This window comes from Anolis sagrei, chromosome 12 (assembly GCF_037176765.1).
Source record: "Anolis sagrei isolate rAnoSag1 chromosome 12, rAnoSag1.mat, whole genome shotgun sequence".
In the NCBI taxonomy this organism is placed as follows: domain Eukaryota; kingdom Metazoa; phylum Chordata; class Lepidosauria; order Squamata; family Dactyloidae; genus Anolis; species Anolis sagrei.
The window spans coordinates 4,750,755-4,771,460 of record NC_090032.1 but is presented as its reverse complement, the minus strand read 5'-3'; the positions used below and the strand labels follow the sequence as shown (position 1 = coordinate 4,771,460).

The following is a 20,706-nucleotide window of genomic DNA, read 5'->3' as shown; positions in this document are numbered from 1 at the left end:
TCAATCATTGGGCACAACGAGGCATGATTGGCCGGCCGGAGTAAGGCCCGCCCCCTCCCAAGAAAGTGTTCTCAATGTAACAGATTTTTCCCCCCTTCTCCAGTTCTCTGTCAATCATTGGGCATAACGAGGCATGATTGGTCGGCCGGAGTAAGCCCCGCCTAGTCCTAGGCTATGCCGCGATTTGATTGGTCGCTCACGGGAAAGGGGCGGAGGAAGCGGCGGCCATTTTGGCTCAAGCGGCGAAAGTGACAGGAGAGCGGAGGAGAGGGCGCCGGAGAAGGAGCGCTGGGCCTCAGCGCCTCGACCCTCGCCTCCGCCGCCCTCCCGCCTGCAGGGCCGCCATGTCGGAGACGCTCGGCGAAGACGCCCGCTCTGAGGAGACTGGCGAAGAGAAGCAGGTGAGAGAGGCCGGGTAGGCCCTTCGCCCCGCCCCTCGGCGCAAAGCCGCCCCTGATTGGCTGCCTTCGAGCAGTGCTCTTCGCTCATTGGCTCGCTCCTTTGACGCAGGAGGGGACGCTCTGATAGGCTCACCGCCACGCCCCTCTTCCTGAATCCGGCTCCTATTGGTTGTTTCCGATCAGCGCTTGTTTTTCATTGGTTGGAGCCTTTGCTTGGGCGGTCTTTCCGGTGTTTAGGGCCGTTGGGGCTCTGAATGTAGTGGGAGGCATCCTGGGCTTCCGGTTTCTAAATACTGAGGCGTTCGTCTGAGGCGAAGATGGTAAGTGGGGTCTGGAAGGGCCTCTTGAGGAGCCATTTGGACTACAACTCCCATTTGCTGAGAGTGATAGGGGTTGTAGTCCTCACCACTTAGAAGGGCGGGAACCTGAGGAAATTCGGATTATATGGGTTGTGGGTTCTTTGGGGTGTCTGGCCATGTTCCAGCAGCATTCTCTCCTGACGTTTCGCCTGCATCTATGGCAGCCATCCTCAGAGGTTGTGAGGTCTGTTGGAAACTAGGAAAATGGGATTATAAAACTGTGGAAAGTCTAATGTGGGACAAAGGACTCTTGTCTGCTGGAGCTAGGTGTGAATGTTTCATTTGCCCACCTTTTTTAGCATTTGATGGCCTTGCAGTTTCAGGGTCTGGCTTCTTAGTTCCTGGGGGAATCCTTTGTTGGGAGGTGATTAGTTCATAGAATCAAAGAGTTGGAAGAGACCTCCTGGGCCATCCAGTCCAACCCCATTCTGCCAAGAAGCAGGAATATTGTATTCAAAGCACCCCTGACAGATGGCCATCCAGCCCCTTTTCGGGCTATATGGCCATGGTCTAGAGGCATTCTCTCCTGACGTTTCGCCTGCATCTATGGCAAGCATCCTCAGAGGTAGTGAGGTCTTTTGGAACTAGGAAGAAGGGTTTATATATATGTGGAATGAGCAGGGTGGGACAAAGGACTCTTGTCTGCTGGAGCTAGGTGTGAATGTTTCAATTGCCCACCTTGATTAGCATTTGATGGCCTTGCAGTTTCAAGGTCTGGCTTCTTAGTGCCTGGGGGAATCCTTTGTTGGGAGGTGATTAGTTCATAAAATCCTAGAGCTGGAAGAGTCCTCATGAGCCATCCAGTCCAACCCCATTCTGCCAAGAAGCAGGAATATTGTATTCAAAGCAACCCTGACAGATGGCCATCTAGACTCTTTTCAGGCTATATGGCCATGGTCTAGAGGCATTCTCTCCTGACGTTTCGCCTGCATCTATGGCAAGCATCCTCACAGTGAGGTCTGAACATGGGGAAGAACTTCCTGACTGTGAGAGCCGTTCAGCAGTGGAACTCTCTGCCCTGGAGGGTGGTGGAGGCTCCTTCTTTGGAGGTTTTCAAACAGAGGCTAGATGTCGAAGGCTTTCATGGCCGGAATCACTGGGTTGTTGTAGGTTTTTTCGGGCTATATGGCCATGGTCTAGAGGCATTCTCTCCTGACGTTTCGCCTGCATCTATGGCAAGCATCCTCAGAGGTAGTGAGGTCCACTACTGAACGGCTCTCACAGTCAGGAAGTTCTTCCTCATGTTCAGATGGAATCTCCTTTCAGTTCTCCCTGATTGTTTCTTGTCTGGAGTTCCCCTGTTTTGTTTTTTTTTAGTGTTCTTTGTTTACTGTTATGGTTTTAGAGTTTTAAAGGGGAAATACAGAAGAAACGATCAGGGCCAGCCAATCATCTCCCAATCAACAGCAGGCAAGTGTCACCCCAAAGGGAACTCAGACCGGCTTACAAGATACATATACATACAATATGTATATTCTGTATGTATATATATCAGTAATAATTAATACTGATATTGTACCGTGTTAATAATATCAGTATTATTACTGTATTGTGTTATACCATTATATTGTGATATTATTAGTAATATTACATGCAATATAAATATATAATTATAATATCAAATTAGTATTAGTAGTATTATATTGCATTACATTATAATAATATAAATATTATATTTATATGTAATATGTGAGAGGAAGTCACAGGAAGGAGGGAGCAAGCTTGTTTTCTGCTTCCCTGGAGACTAGGACACGGAACAATGGCTTCAAACTACAAGAAAGGAGATTCCATCTGAACATTGGGAAGAACTTCCTGACTGTGAGAGCCGTTCAGCAGTGGAACTCTCTGCCCCAGAGTGTGGTGGAGGCTCCTTCTTTGGATGTTTTTAAACAGATTGCTGGATGGCCATCTGTCAGGGCCATCTGTCAGGGGTGCTTTGAATGCAATATTCCTGCTTCTTAGCAGGGGGTTGGACTGGATGGCCCATGAGGTCTCTTCCAACTCTATGGTTCTATGAATCTATATGTATATGCAATGTATTATATTATATTATTTACATAGCAGAGGGGACTCATAGAGTCAGTGGTCTAATGGAGTGTCAGAGCAGGCAACTTCTTAGGAAACATAGAGCAAAAGAAAGAAAGCTGCATACCAGAACATACCTACAATAAGTAAGCAATAGGATTATAACAACCGCTCTGTGCCAGAGTGAAGAGGCATTGAATGTTTTTCTTTTTTGTTTGGAGTCTGACCTGAGTTCCTTTGGGGAGATAGAGCGGAATATAAATAAATAATTATTATTATTGAAGGGGGGGGGGCTAGGGGACAGTTCCACCTTGTCTCCTGTGCTATCCTAATAATATAATATACTGTATATTCATCTAATATTTATAATATTATAACATAATGCAATATAATAATACAATATTATAATTATATATTTATATTACATGTAATATTACCATTAATATTACAATATAATGGTATAGTACAATAGAGCAATATTTAATACTGATATTGTACTATGCTAATAATATATATTGTATGTATATATACCTTGTAAGCTGCTCTGAGTCGCCATCGGGTTGAGAAGGGCGGCATATAAATGTAATAAATAAATTACTAGAGGAAGCTTGAAGAAGGTTGCGATTTCCAGCATCTTTTTTCCTGCAATTTGAACCCATGCCTCCACTGTTTGTTAGAAGAGACCCTCAAGGGCCATCTAGACAAACCCCTTGCCAGGCAGGAAAACACAAGCCTTAAAATCTCCAATAATTGACACCAAATTTGGACACAATGCACCTATCAGGCCAATGAGTGTCCATCACTCCCAAAAACACACAAAAAAATCCCCAGCAGAACAGACAACCCTTCCCCCAAATAACCTATATATACATATACACTCATACACATGCACAGATACATACAAACAGACACACACACACATATATACACAAGAACATACAAATACACACACACATATACACATGCACATACACATATATTTACATATACACATGCACACATATACATATAGACATACATGCACACATATATATACACAAGCACACACATATACACATATAAACACAGAAATACACAAATATACACACACGTATACACCCATATATCTATCTAAATCTATCTATCTGTATATGCAAACACACATATATACACAAATATATACACACAAACACATATAGACACACACAAAACATACACAGACTGGGCCACAGCAACGTGTGGCAGGGAACGGCTAGTAAAAATATAAATTTAGAATTCATAGTTCAAAATTGACAGTGTAGGCATTTCTAGAACAGATAGGACTTTCATTCTGTTTTAAACTAGGTACTTGTATATTGCAGGATTGCATTGGATGCAAAATATAGGTGTTGGGAAATTAAATCAACTTTATAGTGGGACGGAGAGGGTTTTCCAAGATGGTAAGAATCAAGGATGGGTAGAAAACAGCCCTGAATGTATTGCTATTTGGTGTGATTCTGGTAAGAGTTCTGCCCTCTCCCTTTGGAATATTTGCATATGCATAATAACATATTTTGGAGATGGGGTCCAAGTCTAATAATGAAACTCCTGCATTTGTCACAGAGATTGTAAATAGTGTTGTGCATGAAACAAAGTCATTGGTCCATCAAAAAGAACGATGTCCCTCTCTCAGTCACCCAAGGTAACAATTTTGGGGGTTGTGGAGCATTTTTCATCATTCTGTTTCTAATATTGGTGTGAATTTGTTTTGCTAATCCCCAAGAGATCCATTGAATCGGAAGAACTTACGCTTTGATTCACTGGCTGGGATTTACAGTTCAATTAAGTCCATTGTAACGAGAGGGAGAAGCGGTTCTCCTTCCCTTTTTGTTGCGCATCATTTCATAAGTTTCTCCTCTTGCATTTCTGTCAGGAAGCATCAATGCATCTGTCTTGTGATCTGCTGAGAGCTGCAGAGAGAATGACTCTTCAACCGTTTGGGGGTGTAGTCACAGCTAGTGGAGTGTGGAAAGTTGTCCCAAGCCTGCTTATAAAAACTCCCTGTTTGGTTGAAGAGTCCTTCTCTGAATTGCTGCAAACGCACTGGCCCCACAGCACAGGGAAGCACTGTTTTCTTTTCCTTCTTTGCCAGGGGCAAAACCCAACTGTGGGCAAGTTTCCTACTCATGAGACCATACAAGAATCGCCTTTTCAGCCAGTGCTGGATTGCTTCCATCTCCGTTGTTTCTGTAACTGGGAGGGATAGGGAAAGGGTTCTGACTTGTCCTTGAGGCCTGGCTTCAAGAGTATATTGTCAGGAAAGGGGCTAGTCTTGACATGAAGATCTGGGTGTAGAGCAGTGGTTCTCAACCTTCCTAATGCCACGACCCCTTAATACGCTTCCTCGTGTTATGGTGACCCCCAACCACAAAATTTGTTCCATTGCGACTTCACAATTGTCATTTTGCTGCTGTTATGAATAGAAATGTGAATATCTGATATGCAGGATGTATTTTCATACACTGGACCAAATTTGGCACAAATACCCAATACACCCAAATTTGAATACTGGTGAGATTGGGGCAGGGTATTGATTTTGTCCTATGGGAGTTGTAGTTGCTGGGATTTATAGTTCACCTACAATCAAAGAGCATTCTGAATTCTACCAACGATGGAATTGAATCAAACTTGGCACACAGAACTCCCATGACCAACAAAAAATACTGAAAGGGTTTGGTGGGCACTGACCTTGACTTTTGGGAGTTGTAGTTCACCTACATCCACAGAGCACTGTGGACTCAAACAATGATGGATCTGGACCAAACTTGGCACGAATTCTCAACATGCCCAAATATGAACACTGGTGTAGTTTGGAGGAAACAGACCTTGACATTTGGGAGTTGTAGTTGCTGGGACGTTTAGTTCACCTACAATCAAAGAATATTCTGAACCCTACCAACGATTGAATTGGGCCAAACTTCCCACACAGAACCTTCATGACCAATACAAAATACTGTGTTTTCTGGTGGTCTTTGGTGACCCCTCTGACACCTCCTCGTGACCCCTCCAGGGGTCCTGACCCCCAGGTTGAGAAACACTGGTGTAGAGGGAAGAGAAGGACCTGGACCCACCTTGTATGAAATCAGGCGACTGATCCTATTTATTTATTTACAACATTTATATGCTGCCCCTCTCACCCCAAAGGGCACTCAGAGAGGCTTACAGCTTCTGCCAACCTAGCAGTCCAAAAACATGCAAATGTGAGTAGATGAATAGGTACCGCTCCGGCGGGAAGGTAACGGCGCTCCATGCAGTCATGCCGGCCACATGACCTTGGAGGTTTATTTATTTATTTATCATGTCATCCGCAACCAGAACATTGTATTACATTTCTAACAGAACAAAACAAACAAACAGATTAAAAAAAAACACACACAAATTTTGCAAACTTGGTAGCTGATTAAATGTCCTTTGACCAGTATCTGGCCCCTTGGAGTGCCTCTGGTGTTGCCGCAAGAAGGTCCTCCATTGTGCATGTGGCAAGGCTCAAGGTGCATTGCAGCAGGTGGTCAGTGGTTCGCTCTTCTCCCCACTCGCATGTCGTGGATTCCACTTTGTGGCCCCATTTATTGAGGTTGGTTCTGCATCTCATGATGCCAGAGCACAGTCTGTTCAGCGCCTTCCAAGTCGCCCAGTCTTCTGTGTGCCCAGGGGGGAATGTCTCATTTGGTATCAGCCATTGGTTGAGGTTCTGGGTTTGAGCCTGCCACTTTTGGACTCTCGCTTGCTGAGGTGTTCCAGCAAGTGTCTCTGTAGATCTTAGGAAACTATTTCTAGATTTAAGTCGTTGACGTGCTGAGTGATACCCAAACAGAGGATGAGCTGGAGATGTCTCTGCCTTGGTCCTTTCACTATTGGCTGCTACTTCCCGGTGGATGTCAGGTGGTACAATACCGGCTAAACAGTGTAATTTCTCCAGTGGTGTAGGGCGCAGACACCCCGTGATAATGCAGCATGTTTCATTAAGAGCCACATGCACTGTTTTAGCGTGGTGAGATGTGTTCCACACTGGGCATGCGTACTCAACAGCAGAGTAGCATAGCACAAGGGCAGATGTCTTCACTGTATCTGGTTGTGATCCCCAGGTTGTGCCAGTCAGCTTTCGTATGATATTGTTTGATATTGTTATTAATATTAATATCATATATCACAGGTTCGCAACTTGGGGGTCCTCCTGGACTCATCGCTGAGCCTGGAATCCCAGGTTGCAGCGGTGGCATGGGGAGCGTTCGCACAATTAAAACTTGTGCGCCAGCTTCGCCCATACCTTGGGAAGTCAGACTTAGGCATGGTGGTCCACTCTCTCGTTACATCTAGGATAGACTACTGCAACACACTCTATGTGGAATTGCCTTTGAAGACTGCTCGGAAGCTTCAAATAGTCCGACGAGAGGCAGCCAGGTTAATAAGTGGGGCGGCATACAGGGAGCATACAACTCCCATGTTACGCCAGCTCCACTGGCTTCCAGTTTGCTACCGGGCACAATTCAAAGTGCTGGCTTTGGCCTATAAAGCCCTAAACGGCCCCAGTCCGATTTACCTGAACGCATCTCCCCCTATGAACCATCTCGGAGATTAAGATCCTTTGGGGAGGCCCTGCTTTCTGTCCTGCCATTGTCACAGGCACGATTGGTGGGGACGAGAGACAGGGCCTTCTCGGTGATGGCTCCCTGGCTATGGAACTCCCTGGTGAGATCGGGTCAGCCCCTTCCCTCCTGTCCTTTAGAAGGATGGTCAAAACTTGGCTGTGGGACCAAGCTTTTGGGACAGGGCAATAAAGTGGCAATAGGAAAGATGATCAGGCCAATTAGATTTGATGCGGATGACTAGGACGGTTTTAAATGGTGTATTTTAATATTATGATAAATGTTTATTTTAAAGTTTATGTTATGTGTATGTGAATTTGTGTCCTGGCATTGAATGTTTGCCGTGATATGCTGTGCTCCGCCCTGAGTCCCCTTTGGGGTGAGAAGGTCGGAATATAAATGTTTTAAATAAATAAATAAAAATATTCTTATATTGTATTATAAAATTATACTGTAATATTATTAGATTCAATAAAATATAACCTTTTTTATTTACATTGGCAGGTGGATCAGTCCCCTGCCAGGTCTGGCATCCAGATTATTATTATTATTATTATTATTATTATTATTATTATTTGAAACACCACAAGATGAGTCCACAGCAGACACTCTGCTGGCTGTTGTATTGGATCACACATCAGACACTTCCCAATATTATTATTATTATTATTATTATTATTATTATTATTATTTCAAACACCACAAGATGACCCCACAGAAGACACTCTGGATCGCACGTCGTACCCTTCTAGGACTGTGTGATTTATCGGTGAATGATGCGTGCAGATCCCAGTAAGGTGGCCTTCTGCAGCTGACAGATGGTAATTTTGTCAGCGCCGATTGTATTTAAGTGCAGGCCAAGGTCTTTAGGCACTGCACCCAGTGTGCCGATCACCACTGGGACCACCTTGACTGGCTTGTGCCAGAGTCTTTGCAGTTCAATTATATTATTATTATTATTATTATTATTATTATTATTTGAAACACAGCAAGATGAGTCCACAGCAGACACTCTGCTGCCTTTTGTATTGGATCTCATGTCAGACACTTCCCAAGTGTCTAGAATTATTATATTATTATTATTATTATTATTATTATTATTATTATTAGAAACACAGCAAGATGAGTCCACAGCAGATACTCTGCTGGCTGTTGTATTGGATCACATGTCAGACACTTCCCAAGTGTCTAGAATTATTATTATATTATTATTATTATTATTATTATTATTATTATTATTAGAAACACAACAAGATGAGTCCACAGCAGACACTCTGCTGGCTGTTGTACTGGATCACACGTCGGACACTTCCCAAGTGTCTAGAATTATTATTATTATTATTATTATCATTATCATTATTATTATTATTATTATAAACACAACAAGATGAGTCCACAGCAGACACTCTGCTGACTGTTGTATTGGATCACACGTCGGATACTGCCCAAGTGTCTAGGAGTGTGTGATTATTATTATTATCATTATTATTATTATTATTATTATTATTATAGATTAGCCAAAACCCTGCCAGTTAGTCCCAGAGAAAGATGGTTCAGGACATTTGCAAGGGAGCCAACTTGAAACTGCTTGCTTCCCATTGTGCAGATTTGGGCACCCCCTTATTTCCAACCGGTTTCTACTCCTTTGTGGTCAACAGGCATCTGTGGTTCCAAAATGAGCCGGTTTATCTCAGCAGGGAGTGGAAACACCTGACGGGGCGCATGGAGCTTGGGTTACTCATTGCCCCAAATAAGAAATGCATCACAGCCAAGCTCAAGTTGGCACCTCAAAGGGCTGGGTAAAGCCCAACAGCCCTGGCAAGTATTGAAGGCCGCCAGTAATTTGCAGGTTGTCCGGTTTTTATGACAAGAGTTGGCTAAAGGCTGAGTGACAGGGAGCTAGAAATAATAATAATAATAATAATAATAATAATAATAATTTTTATACCCTGCCACCATCTCCCCAATGGGGACACGGGGAGACCCCTTCCACCCAGCTGTATAAAATCCACATTGAAATGGATTATATGGCAGTGTGGACTCAGATAATCCAGTTCAAAGCAGATATTGTGGGTTATCTGTCTTGATATTCTGGGATATATGACTGTGTGGAAGGGCTCTTTGTTTTTCAAAGGGGTTTTGTAAAGTATACGTAAGGGCAGAAAAGATCCCAAGGCCTGACAGGTGGAAAGGTGCAATATTTTTTGAGCCAATCTTGTCCAGAATCCTTTGTTGGGAGGTGTTAGGTGGTCCTGATTGATTCCTGGAATGTCCAGGGTGGGAGAAAGAATTTGACTGTGTTCCAGTCTTCTCAGCGTTTGCCTCTAGCCCTCATGGATTTGGGGGGAAGGTCAGGACTATTCCGCATCAAAAGCTGAAAAAGCAGAGGATGTGGCAGTTCCTACCCATTTGGGTTGTTGTGAATATGGCCATGTTCCAGAAGCATTCTCTCCTGACGTTTCGCTTGCATCTATGGCAGGCATCCTCAGACGTGAGATCTGTTGAAAAACAGGGTTTATTATTATTATTATTATTATTTGAAATACAACAAGATGAGTCTACAGCATTGTGTTGTTATTGTATATTCTTTGTATGTTAACACATGTTGTGAACCGGCCCGAATCCCTCTTTGAAGGTGAGAGGGTCGGTATATAAAACCTTGAAATAAATAATAAATAAATAAGCAAACAAGATCCCTCTGCTGGCTGTTGTATTGGATCACATGTCCGACGCTTCCCGTTGTTGTTGTTATTATTATTATTATTATTGTCATTATTATTATATCTGTGGAATCTCCAGGGTGAGAGAAAGAACTCTTGTCTGCTTGAGGCAGGTGTGAATGTTGCAAATGGCCACCTTGATTGGAATTGAATGGCCTTGCAGCTTCAATGCCTGGCTGGTTGCTGCCTGAGCGGAATCCTTAGTTGGGAGGTGTAAGCTGGCCCTCATTGTTTCCTGGAATGTCCAGGGTGGGAGAAAGAACTCTTGTCTGCTTGAGGCAGATGTGAATGTTGCAAATGGCCACCTTGATTAGCATTGAAGGGCCTTGCAGCTCCAATGCCTGGCTGGTTGCTGCCTGAGCGGAATCCTTTGTTGGGAGGTGTTAGGTGGCCCTGATTGATTCCTGGAATGTCCAGGGTGGGAGAAAGAAGTCTTGTCTGCTTGAGACAGGAGTAAATGTTGCAGTTGGCCACCTTGATTAGCTTTGAATGGCCTTGTGGCTTCAATGCCTGGCTGGTTGCTGCCTGGGGGAATCCTTTGTTGGGAGGTGTTAGCTGGCCCTGATTGTTTCCTGGAATGTCCAGAGTAAGAGAAAGACTTCTTGTCTGTTTGAAGTAGGTGTGAATGTTGCAAATGGCCACCTTGATTAGCATTTAATGACCTAGCATTTTCAAGGACTGGCTTCTTCCCATTTCTTCATCTCTCTATAGTGAAAAGTCTTACTTGTATGTATGTTTTTCGGACTAAATTGCCATGTTCTAGAGGCATTTCTCCTGACATTTCGCCTGCATCTATGGCAAGCATCCTCAGAGGTAGTGAGGTCTCAACCTCTGAGGATGCTTGCCATAGATGTAGGCGAAACGTCAGGAGAGAATGCTTCTAGAACATGGCCATATAGCCTGAGAAACCTACAACAACCCAGTTTTAGTTGTGTAACACACGTCCATCATTTTATTCATGCGGGAATCCAACACAAAATAGCATACGGGGATAAAAGAAGAAACTAAAAGCACACTAAAAGCATATGAAAAGTAAAAACGTAGTACTTAACTGTCCTCCAACCAGCCCAGCCTCAGGAGGAAGAAAGACAACTGATAAAAGGAGCTTAAGTTAGTGTGGGCCAAGTAAACAGCAATGGAAGCACTTTGGTCCGCACCAAGAAAGCTTTCCTGGTGGCTGCGGATGTATTTGTGTAGTGGGTGCCATTGTGCATTCTGCACAAAACGAGCTCTGCCCGGGGGCTTGGTGCGAAGAAGGGCTGGCTTGACGCAAACACTAGCGGAGGCCGGAGCTGACGCAGCAGTGCAAACCCACTGTACCAAAAAAAGCCATTCCCTGTCATCCCACATCACTCCCCCGGGCCAGCATTTCCCCCCCTCCTTCCCTTTGGCATTCGTGTTTTTCTGAGTCATCCGCCTTTATTTTTATTCCAGAACACGGCCCACTATCGAGCACCTCCTTCCCACCGAAGGAGCATCCTTCTTCCTTCGCCGTGTGCGTCACTGGGTTCTTAAGAGGAGAGGGCTCTTCTTCTTTTTTATCTCCATCCCTTTTAATCAACGCTGCATTGCATTCTTCCCTAGTTCCCGACTTCTAAGTATATTGCAAACTTCCATCAACAGTTGGTTTTATTTCTCGTGTCAGGGCAGCCAGTCAATTATATTACATTTCTAACAGAACAAAGCAAACAAACAGAGAAAATACAAAATGTGTGAGTTTGGTAGTTGATTAAATGTCCCTTTGACCAGTATCTGGCCACTTGGAGTGCCTCTGGTGTTGCCGCAAGAAGGTTCTCCATTGTGCATGTGGCTGGGCTCGGGTTGCATTGCAGCAGGTAGTCAGTGGTTTGCTCCTCTCCACACTGGCATGTCGAGGATTCCACTTTGTGGCCCCATTTCTGAAGGTTGGCTCTGCATCTCGTGGTGCCAGAGCGCAGTCTGTTCAGCGCCTTCCAAGTCGCCCAGTCCTCTGTGTGCCCAGGGGGGAGTGTCTCATTTAGTATCAGCCATTGGTTGAGGTGCTGGGTTTGAGCCTGCCACTTTTGGACTCTCGCTTGCTGAGGCGTTCCAGCGAGTGTCTCTGTAGATCTTAGGAAACTATGTCTGGATTTAAGTCGTTGACGTGCTGGCTGATACCCAAACAGGGGATGAGCTGGAGATGTCTCTGCCTTGGTCCTTTCACTATTGGCTGCCACTTCCCAGCGGATGTCAGGTGGTGCGATACCAGCTAGACAGTGTAATTTCTCCAGTGGTGTAGGGTGCAGACACCCCGTGATAATGCGGCATGTCTCATTAAGAGCCACATCCACTGTTTTAGTGTGGTGAGATGTGTTCCACACTGGGCATGCATACTCAGCGGCGGAGTAGCACAGCGCAAGGGCAGATGTCTTCACTGTATCTGGTTGTGAACCCCAGGTTGTGCCCCAGAAGCAACCAGCATGAAAACGGTTGGTTGAAATGCTGAGATGTTACAGAGTGTTTTCATAGCTTGGATCACATTTTTCTGCTCAGTGAGCAACGGGTGATATTGACAGTGGGGGACTTCCCATCCAATAATAATAATAATAATAATAATAATAATAATACGATCTGAAGAGAAACCAGAGTCTGTTGTGCTGCTGCAGAAGAGGCCAGACATCTCCAGCCAGCCCTGTTGCTGTGTTTGGGACTCCTCGTGAACAGTCTGCAGACCCAGGCCCTTTCCAGCTGAATGTGAATCAGTGTTTCTAATTAAATTTGTGTAAAATTGGGCCCATAAGATAAAATCTCTTGTCTAAGAGCTGATTTATATGCTGTCATTGGAGCAGAGGCCAATAAAGAGGTGTCCAGCAACTCTGTTAGTGGGATTACACTGGAACAGTTTCAGTTGAGGCTAATCAGAATCCTGTTGGAAGCCGACAAGCAAGAAATAAGTGCAAGAGCATCTTATCATTCATAATAATAATAATAATAATCATCATCATCATCATTGCCATGATCCCTCTGTCAACAAACTTACAAAAAACAAACCTCGGCTATCAAACATCTCAGAGATCTCACAAAATTTCACATTTGCTGTACATGGATGACCTGAAACTGTATGGGAAAACCGAAACTGAAATCCAGTCTCTTGACTAACACTGTCCGAATCTTTAGCATGGATATCAACATAGAGTTTGGTTTGCCTAATGGCCAAGCAATCAAGTGTCACCAGCCAGAGGCCTATAAATATCTAAGCATACTACAGCTGGACAACATCAAACATGAACATGTGAAAACTGTGGTCAGCAAAGAATACATTCAAAAGGTCAGAAAAATTCTCCAAAGCAAGCTCAATGGAGGCAACACCATCAAGGTCATAAACACCTGGGCCATACCTGTCATAAGATATACTGCTGGCATCATAAACTGGACACAGGCAGAACTGGACAATTTGGACAGAATAACAAGAAAACTCATGACCAATCATAATTCATTATATCCTCGCAGTGATGTTGACCGGCTCTATCTGCCTAGAAAGTCTGGTGGCAGAGGACTTTTACAAGTCAAACAAGCAGTCGAAGAAGAAAAACATGATGCCCTGGCAGAAGATGCTTTAATGGAAGTCAATAATTGGAAACTTCTCAAAGCACAGCAGACAAAGAGTCAGTACAAGAAAACTGCACTCCCAGCCAGAGCTGACATCTGGCACAACAAAGTCTTGCATGGGCAGTTCCTTGACAAAATTGAAGGAAAAGTTGACAAGGAGAAGACCTGGTGATGGCTCACGAATGGAACCCTGAAGGAGACAGAAGAAGGCCTGATTCTTCCATCCCAGGAGCAAGCCATCAGAACTAATGCAATTAAGGCCAGGATTGAAAAATCAACGGATGATCCAAAATGCAGACTGTGCAAGGAAGCGGATGAAACCATGGACCATCTCCTCAGCTGTTACAAGAAAATCGCACAGACGGACTACAAACAAAGACACAACTCTGTGGCCCAGATGATTCACTGGAACTTAAGTCACAAGGACCACCTGCCAGCAGCAAAAAATTTGGTGGGATCATAAACCCGCAAAGGTCGTGGAAAATGAACATGCAAAAATACTTTGGAATCTAGACTGACAACGTTTTGGAACACAACACGGCAGACATCACGATTGTGGAAAAGAAAAAAGTCTGGATTATGGATGTCGCCATACCGAGTGAGAGTCGCATTGAGGAAAAACAACAGGAAAAACTCAGCCGTTATCAAGACCTCAAAATCGAACGGCAAAGGCTCTGGCATAAACCAGTACAGGTAGTCCCAGTGGTCATTGGCGCACTGGGTGCCATGCCAAAAGATCTCAGCCAGCATTTGGAAACAATAAACATTGACAAAATCACGATCTGTCAACTGCAAAAGGCCACCTGACTTGGAGTTGAGTGTCATCTGCATAGAGGTGGCACCGTACTCCAAAACTCCGGATGACCTCTCCTAGCGGTTTCATGTAGATGTTAAATAGCATGGGGGACAAAATTGAACCATGCAGGACCCCACAGGACAAAATCCAAGAATTGTCTATTCCCAAGATTCGCTTGTGGCTCAGATGACGTATCTTGAGTGTTGTTGTTGCTTTATTGCCGCCACCTTCTCTCCTTTACAACATCCCTGCAATTCCTCTTTAAGTGAGTTACATAAGGCAGTTGTTTTTGACCCAGGAGATAACAAGGGGTGTGTATGGCGAGCTTAATGTGCAAACGTGCAGGAACGAGATCTGTCCCTGTCTTATTGGAGACTTTAAAACTGCAAAGTGGGCTGTTTATGAGACTCCAAGCGGAGGAGAAGAGAGCAGGCATGCTCAGCGCATGGCAGTGTGGTGCGCATGTGTGGGCGAGGGAGAGCATGCGAGGCTGGAGGGAGTCCCTTTGCCAGAGAGGCTGAGTGAGATGGCAAACTTGATGAAGGTTGAGCTTGGGAACTTTTCGCCCACAGTCCGCTCTGCCGGGAATGGCAGACCTGTTCAAAACAATCTCGCCTGCTGATGTTGGCAGAACCCCATTCATGGAACAGAATCCTGGCCAATTGATACCTTTCCAGGCCAGGCAGTGAACTTTTGGAAAGGTGTCATGTTTGATTTGCATTCAGTTTTGGTCAGAGAGCAGCTAGAGAAAATCCTCTAGTCTCAGCAACTCATTTTGCAGCAGTTGAAATAAGCTGAGGGCAAAAGGGGAGGAGGAGAGAGAAACCAGAACACTTTAGAAGCATATGGAAAAATGGGAAGGTAGAGGAGTAATGCCAAATTGGGACAAATGGGGAATGTGCAGGTCAGAGCTAGCAGGATAAGCTAGAGCAGTGTTTCTCAATCTGGGGGGCCAGATCCCCGGGGGGTTGTGAGGGGGGGTCGCCAAAGACCATCAGAAAACACAGTATTTTCTGTATTGTCGAAGGCTTTAACAGCCTATGGGTTGTTGTAGGTTTTTTTGGGTTATGTGACCATGCTCTAGAGCAGGGGTCCCCAAACTACGGCCCGCTGGCCACTTCCGGCCCGCCAAGGGCACTTATCCTGCCCGCGGAGGAGGAGCGCCCCCCCCCACACACACACACACAGTGCCCTCCCTTGGCTGGCTCTCGCTATCCGTCAGGCCTGTTGGGCAGCATGAGCCAGCCAAGGGCAGCTGCTCCAAGCGGCCTACTCGCGCGTAAAGCACCTTGAAAAAACCTACAACAACACAGTGTTTTCTGTTCGTCATGGGGGTTCTGTGTGGGACGTTTGGCCCAATTCTATTGTTGGTGGGGTTCAGAATGGTCTTGGAATGTAAGTGAACTATAAATCTCAGCAACTACCAGTCCCAAATGTCAAGGTCTATTTTCCCCAAACTTCAACAGTGTTCACATTTGCGCATATTGAGTATTCTTGCCAAGTTTGGTCCAAGATCTATCATTGAGTCTGCAGTACTCTCTGGATGTAGGTGAACTACAACTCCCAAACTCAAGGTCAATGCCCACCAAACCCTTCTAGGGTTTTCCGATGGTCATGGGAGTCCTGTGTGTCACATTTGGTTCAATTCCATCATTGGTGGAGTTCAGAATGCTCTTTGATTGTAGGTGAACTATAAATCCCAGCAACTACAACCCCCAAATGTCAAGCTCTATTTTCCCCAAACTCCAGCAGTGTTCACATTTGGGCATATTGAGTATTCGTGCCACGTTTGGCCCAGATCCATCATAGACAGTTACGAAGTAGCAACGAAAATAATGTTATGGTTGGGGGTCACCACAACATGAGGAACCGTATTACGAGGTCACAGCATTAAATTGAGAAACACTGCATTAAAAGAACAAAATGCCATGATACAAAGAGAGAAAGCTATCGAAAACCTTTCCGTTCCAACCCCATTTGCTGACATGATATGCTTTTTCTAATTGCAGTCTACAGGGACAGAAGTTTTATTGTGTTGGTGCCCATGCAGAAAATCTGTTCATCTCAGAGTGGTTTAAATTCACCTCTTGAAATATAATATGTAATATATATAATTATAATATCATATTAGTGTTATATTGCATTACATTATAATATTGTATGTATATAATAAAAGTCAGTGTTTGTATGCAGAAGGAGGACGGGAGGTGTATGTGGCAGCGTTCTGATTGGCTGCCACTGTGGTACTATTTGCATATGGTCTCTGATTGGCCACCAGAACATTCTGAGATAGTAGAGGGAAAAGGAAAGGGGCCTGAGGCTGTCAGGAATAGTTGAAGTCCAAAACACATTGTTGTCCCCAACAATGACAGAACAAGACCAAACCTGGCACACAGACCCCCCCCCCCCCAAGACCCACTCAACATCCTGATGTAGTTTGAGTGAGGATGGACCATGGATGACGGGACTTGCAGTACTTTAACTCACTTCCTTAGAGCACTGTGGTCCACACCAAGGATGGACCAGGACCAAACTTGACACACAGAGGCCCAATGGCCCACTTTACAATCTGGTGCGGTTTAGGAATGGATGGGCCATGGATGATGGGATTTGCAGTACCTTCACCCAATTCACTTCCCACAGAACATCGTAGCTCCTACAAATCACAGACCAGGTCCAAACATGGCACACAGAGTACTCATGACCCACTCTACATCCTGATGCAGTTCTAAGGGGATGGACCATGGATGACGGGACTTGCAGTACCTTTATTCACGTATTAAAACCACTGCAACCCTCATCCAATGGCTGATCAAGACCAAACTTGGCACTGAAAGCCCCCATGACCCACCCTATATCCTGCTGCAGTTTGGAGGAGGGTGGACCATGGATGATGGGACTTGTACCTTCACTAACTTACTGAAACCACTGCCAACCTCATCCAATGACTGATCAAGACCAAACTTGGCACTCAAAGCCCCCATGACCCACTCTATATCCTGCTGCAGTTTGGAGGAGGGTGGACCATGGATGATGGGACTTGTACCTTCACTAACTTACTGAAACCACTGCCACCCTCATCCAATGACTGATCAAGACCAAACTTGGCACACAGAGCACCCATGACCCACTCTACATCCTGCTGCAGTTTGGAGGAGGGTGGACCATGGATGATGGGACTTCAAGTACTTTCACTCACTTCCTGAAAACAATGCAACCGTCAACCAATGACCAATAAAGACCAAACTTGGCATACAGAACCTCCATTACCCACTTTCTCAACCCGGGCAGCGAAGGGTCCCCAAGCTAGTATGTATATATAATTTATTACATTACATTACATTGAAATGTCTTTCCTTCCAGGATACGCAAGAGAAAGAAGCAGCGCAGCCGGAGAGAGCAGAGGAGGCGAAACTCAAAGCCAAATACCCAAATTTGGGACTTCAGAAGCCCGGAGGCTCCGACTTCTTGATGAAGAGGCTCCAGAAAGGGGTAAGAGACTTGTTTGCAAATGCTATGAGTTTTAGTGCAGGGAGGGATTGCTCCAGTGTTGTGTTTTGCGCAATAAACCAACAACCTTGTCTCTTTTTTGGGTGCTGAGACCTGTTGTGAAGGTGTCTTGGATGGTTTGGGAGCTTTGTTGCGGTACTATTGCTCAGGATTTGAAAAACAGTTGTTGCACTGGTTTGAAGAACACACTGGTTTCTGACCCATTTTCTCCCCACCTTTTATCAGCCGTCCCCAGCTTGCTGGGTTGGATTGTTGTTGTCATCACTCCTTGCCACCCCGACCAATGACGTGTTGTAGTTGTAATGCGTCTGAAGGGCAGCAGATTGAGAAAGACAACACTGATAATGTGCGGGATGCAAGTGAAGTGATCTCAGCATGGGGCAAGAGTTTAAAGACTGGGTTACAGACAGATTTTTTTAAAGGCAAAGAACAATTAAAGACACAAAAATAAAGATTATTTAAAAAAAAAGAACAATTAAAGACACAAAGAGCTAATGAATTTTTATTTATTTATTTATGACATTTTTATTTATTTATTTACGACATTTCTATTCTGCCCTTCTCACCCCAAAGGGGACTCAGAGCGGCTTACAAGTAAAAAGTAAATAGAATATATTATTATCATAGAACAATATTAATATTATATATTACATTGTACTGTAACATTATACTGTCATATTATTAGTAATATTACATTTAATATAAAATATATAATTATAATATCATATTAGTAGTAGTAGTAGTACATTGTATTACATTATAATATTTATATACAGGGTTAGTCAAAATGAATAGGCCAATAAGAAAATTAATTGTACCCGAATTGGCCTATTCATTTTGACTAACCCTGTATTATAATGCTGGCGTTGGCCTTTAAAGCCCTAAACGGTTCTGGCCCAAGTTACCTATCCGAACGTATCTGTCTATCAGCCCGCCAGGACCCTGAGATCTTCTGGGGAGGCCCTGCTCTCTATCCCGCCTGCTTCACAAGTGCGGCTGGCGGGGACGAGAGACAGGGCCTTTTCTGTGGTGGCCCCTCGGCTGTGGAACGCCCTTCCCATGGAGGTAAGATCAGCCCCCTCGCTAATGGTGTTCCCAAGAAGATTAAAAACTTGGATGTTCGAACAGGCATTTGGTTAATCAGTGCATTGAATGTGACGATTACAGGAATGGAAATATGGACGACGAATTTGGATCATGACTCTAGTGATGAGAAGCATTGTGTTGTTATTGTTGTGTAATACTGTATATTGTGCTTTTGTGTTTTGAATTGTATATTGTGAATTATTTTACCCTTGTTGTAAACCGCGTTGAGTCGCCAGTTAGGCTGAGAAACTGCGGTATACAAGTAAAGTGTGTACACACACACACACACCATTTCTACGCCGCTCTTCTCACCCTCGAGGGGGGACTCAGGGCGACTAACACAGGCAGCAATTTGATGCCACTATATCAGTAACACAATATAAAATCATAATATATAGCAGATTTAAAACAGTAACATTAATTAAAATCACATAATCATATATTATAATCAACCATTATATCATATTTTATTATTATTATTATTATTAGTAGTAGTAGTAGTAGTATATTGTATTACATTATATTATCAATATTAAATGTATATACAATATATTATATTATATTATATTATATTATATCAGCACAGTGCAGGAGATAAGATGGAACTGCCTTCAAGGCCCCCAAGGGGACTCAGAGTGACTTATAAGATAAGATATATATACATACAATGTATTATTATCATAGCACATTATTAATATTATATATTACGTTGTAGTAGTAATTTTATTGATTAGCCCTTAGGCCATATCACAATAAGAAACAGAACAACAAGACCTGACAAGACCTGATCACACTCCACGTAGTAAGTTAAAATAAGACACTTATAACAATACAGTAAATAAATATCAGTATTAAATGTTACTATATTGTACTATACCATTATATCCTTTATCAACTCGAGGGACCAATAGTTTAGGTCGGCAGGAGGAAACCTGTTGCCTCTGAGCCATTTGGGGCTTCCACCTCCCATTAGTCGTGGCCAACTTGGCAGAGGCCTAGGCTTTCCCCGCCTCCCCCCCCCCCCCCCCCGGCACCCTCCAGATACTTTTGGCACCCAGCTGACTTTCTTGGCAGGAGGAGGCGATGACTCACCGAGGGCTTCTCCCACTCTTTCATCGGGAGTGGGAGAATCATGCGCTCGGTTGCTAAGAGAGCTCATGACATTCCCACAACGCTTTGGGGGTATGTGGCAGGACACCTCCCACTCTCCCTGTCAAGAATCCGCGGAAGTGTAGGATCGTGGGAAGGGGCCCGGCTTCCTTTCGCTCGCGGGGCCAAATGCGGGTGGTTTTACTGGAGCCCCGTACAGGGAGAGATCTACTCCTATGTTATGGCAGCTCCACTGGCTGCCGGTCCCCTTCCGGGCTAAATGCAAAGTGCGGATCACTTTAGGCACTGCACCCAGTGTGCCGATCACCACTGGGACCACCTTGTCTTGTACCTGAGTCATTATTATTATTATTATTATTATCAACACCAGTATGGGAAACCCCTGGTGGCGCAGTGGGTTAAAGCACTGAACTGCTGAGCTTGTTTACCGAAAGGTCGCAGGTTCAAATCCGGGGAGCAGCGTGAGCTTCCCCTGTCAGCCCCAGTTTCTGCCAACCAAGCAGTTCAAAAACATGCAAATGTGAGTAG

At 44.4% G+C, this 20,706-nt stretch overlaps 1 protein-coding gene across 3 annotated transcripts in view; it reads left to right on the top strand.

Moving 5' to 3' along the window:
- Positions 1–215: 215 nt before the first annotated feature.
- ENSA (endosulfine alpha) overlaps positions 216–20,706 on the top strand; it is a 33,558-nt gene continuing 13,067 nt past the window's right edge. The window contains exons 1-2 of one of the 3 annotated variants that reach the window (XM_067472342.1): positions 216–401; positions 17,836–17,964. In XM_067472342.1, coding sequence (XP_067328443.1) covers positions 345–401; positions 17,836–17,964 — 186 coding nt within the window. In that variant the 5' untranslated portion in view covers positions 216–344. Of the gene's footprint in view, positions 402–618; positions 722–17,835; positions 17,965–20,706 lie in introns of those variants that run through there. The other 2 variants (XM_060758068.2, XM_067472343.1) reach the window with 2 other exon arrangements.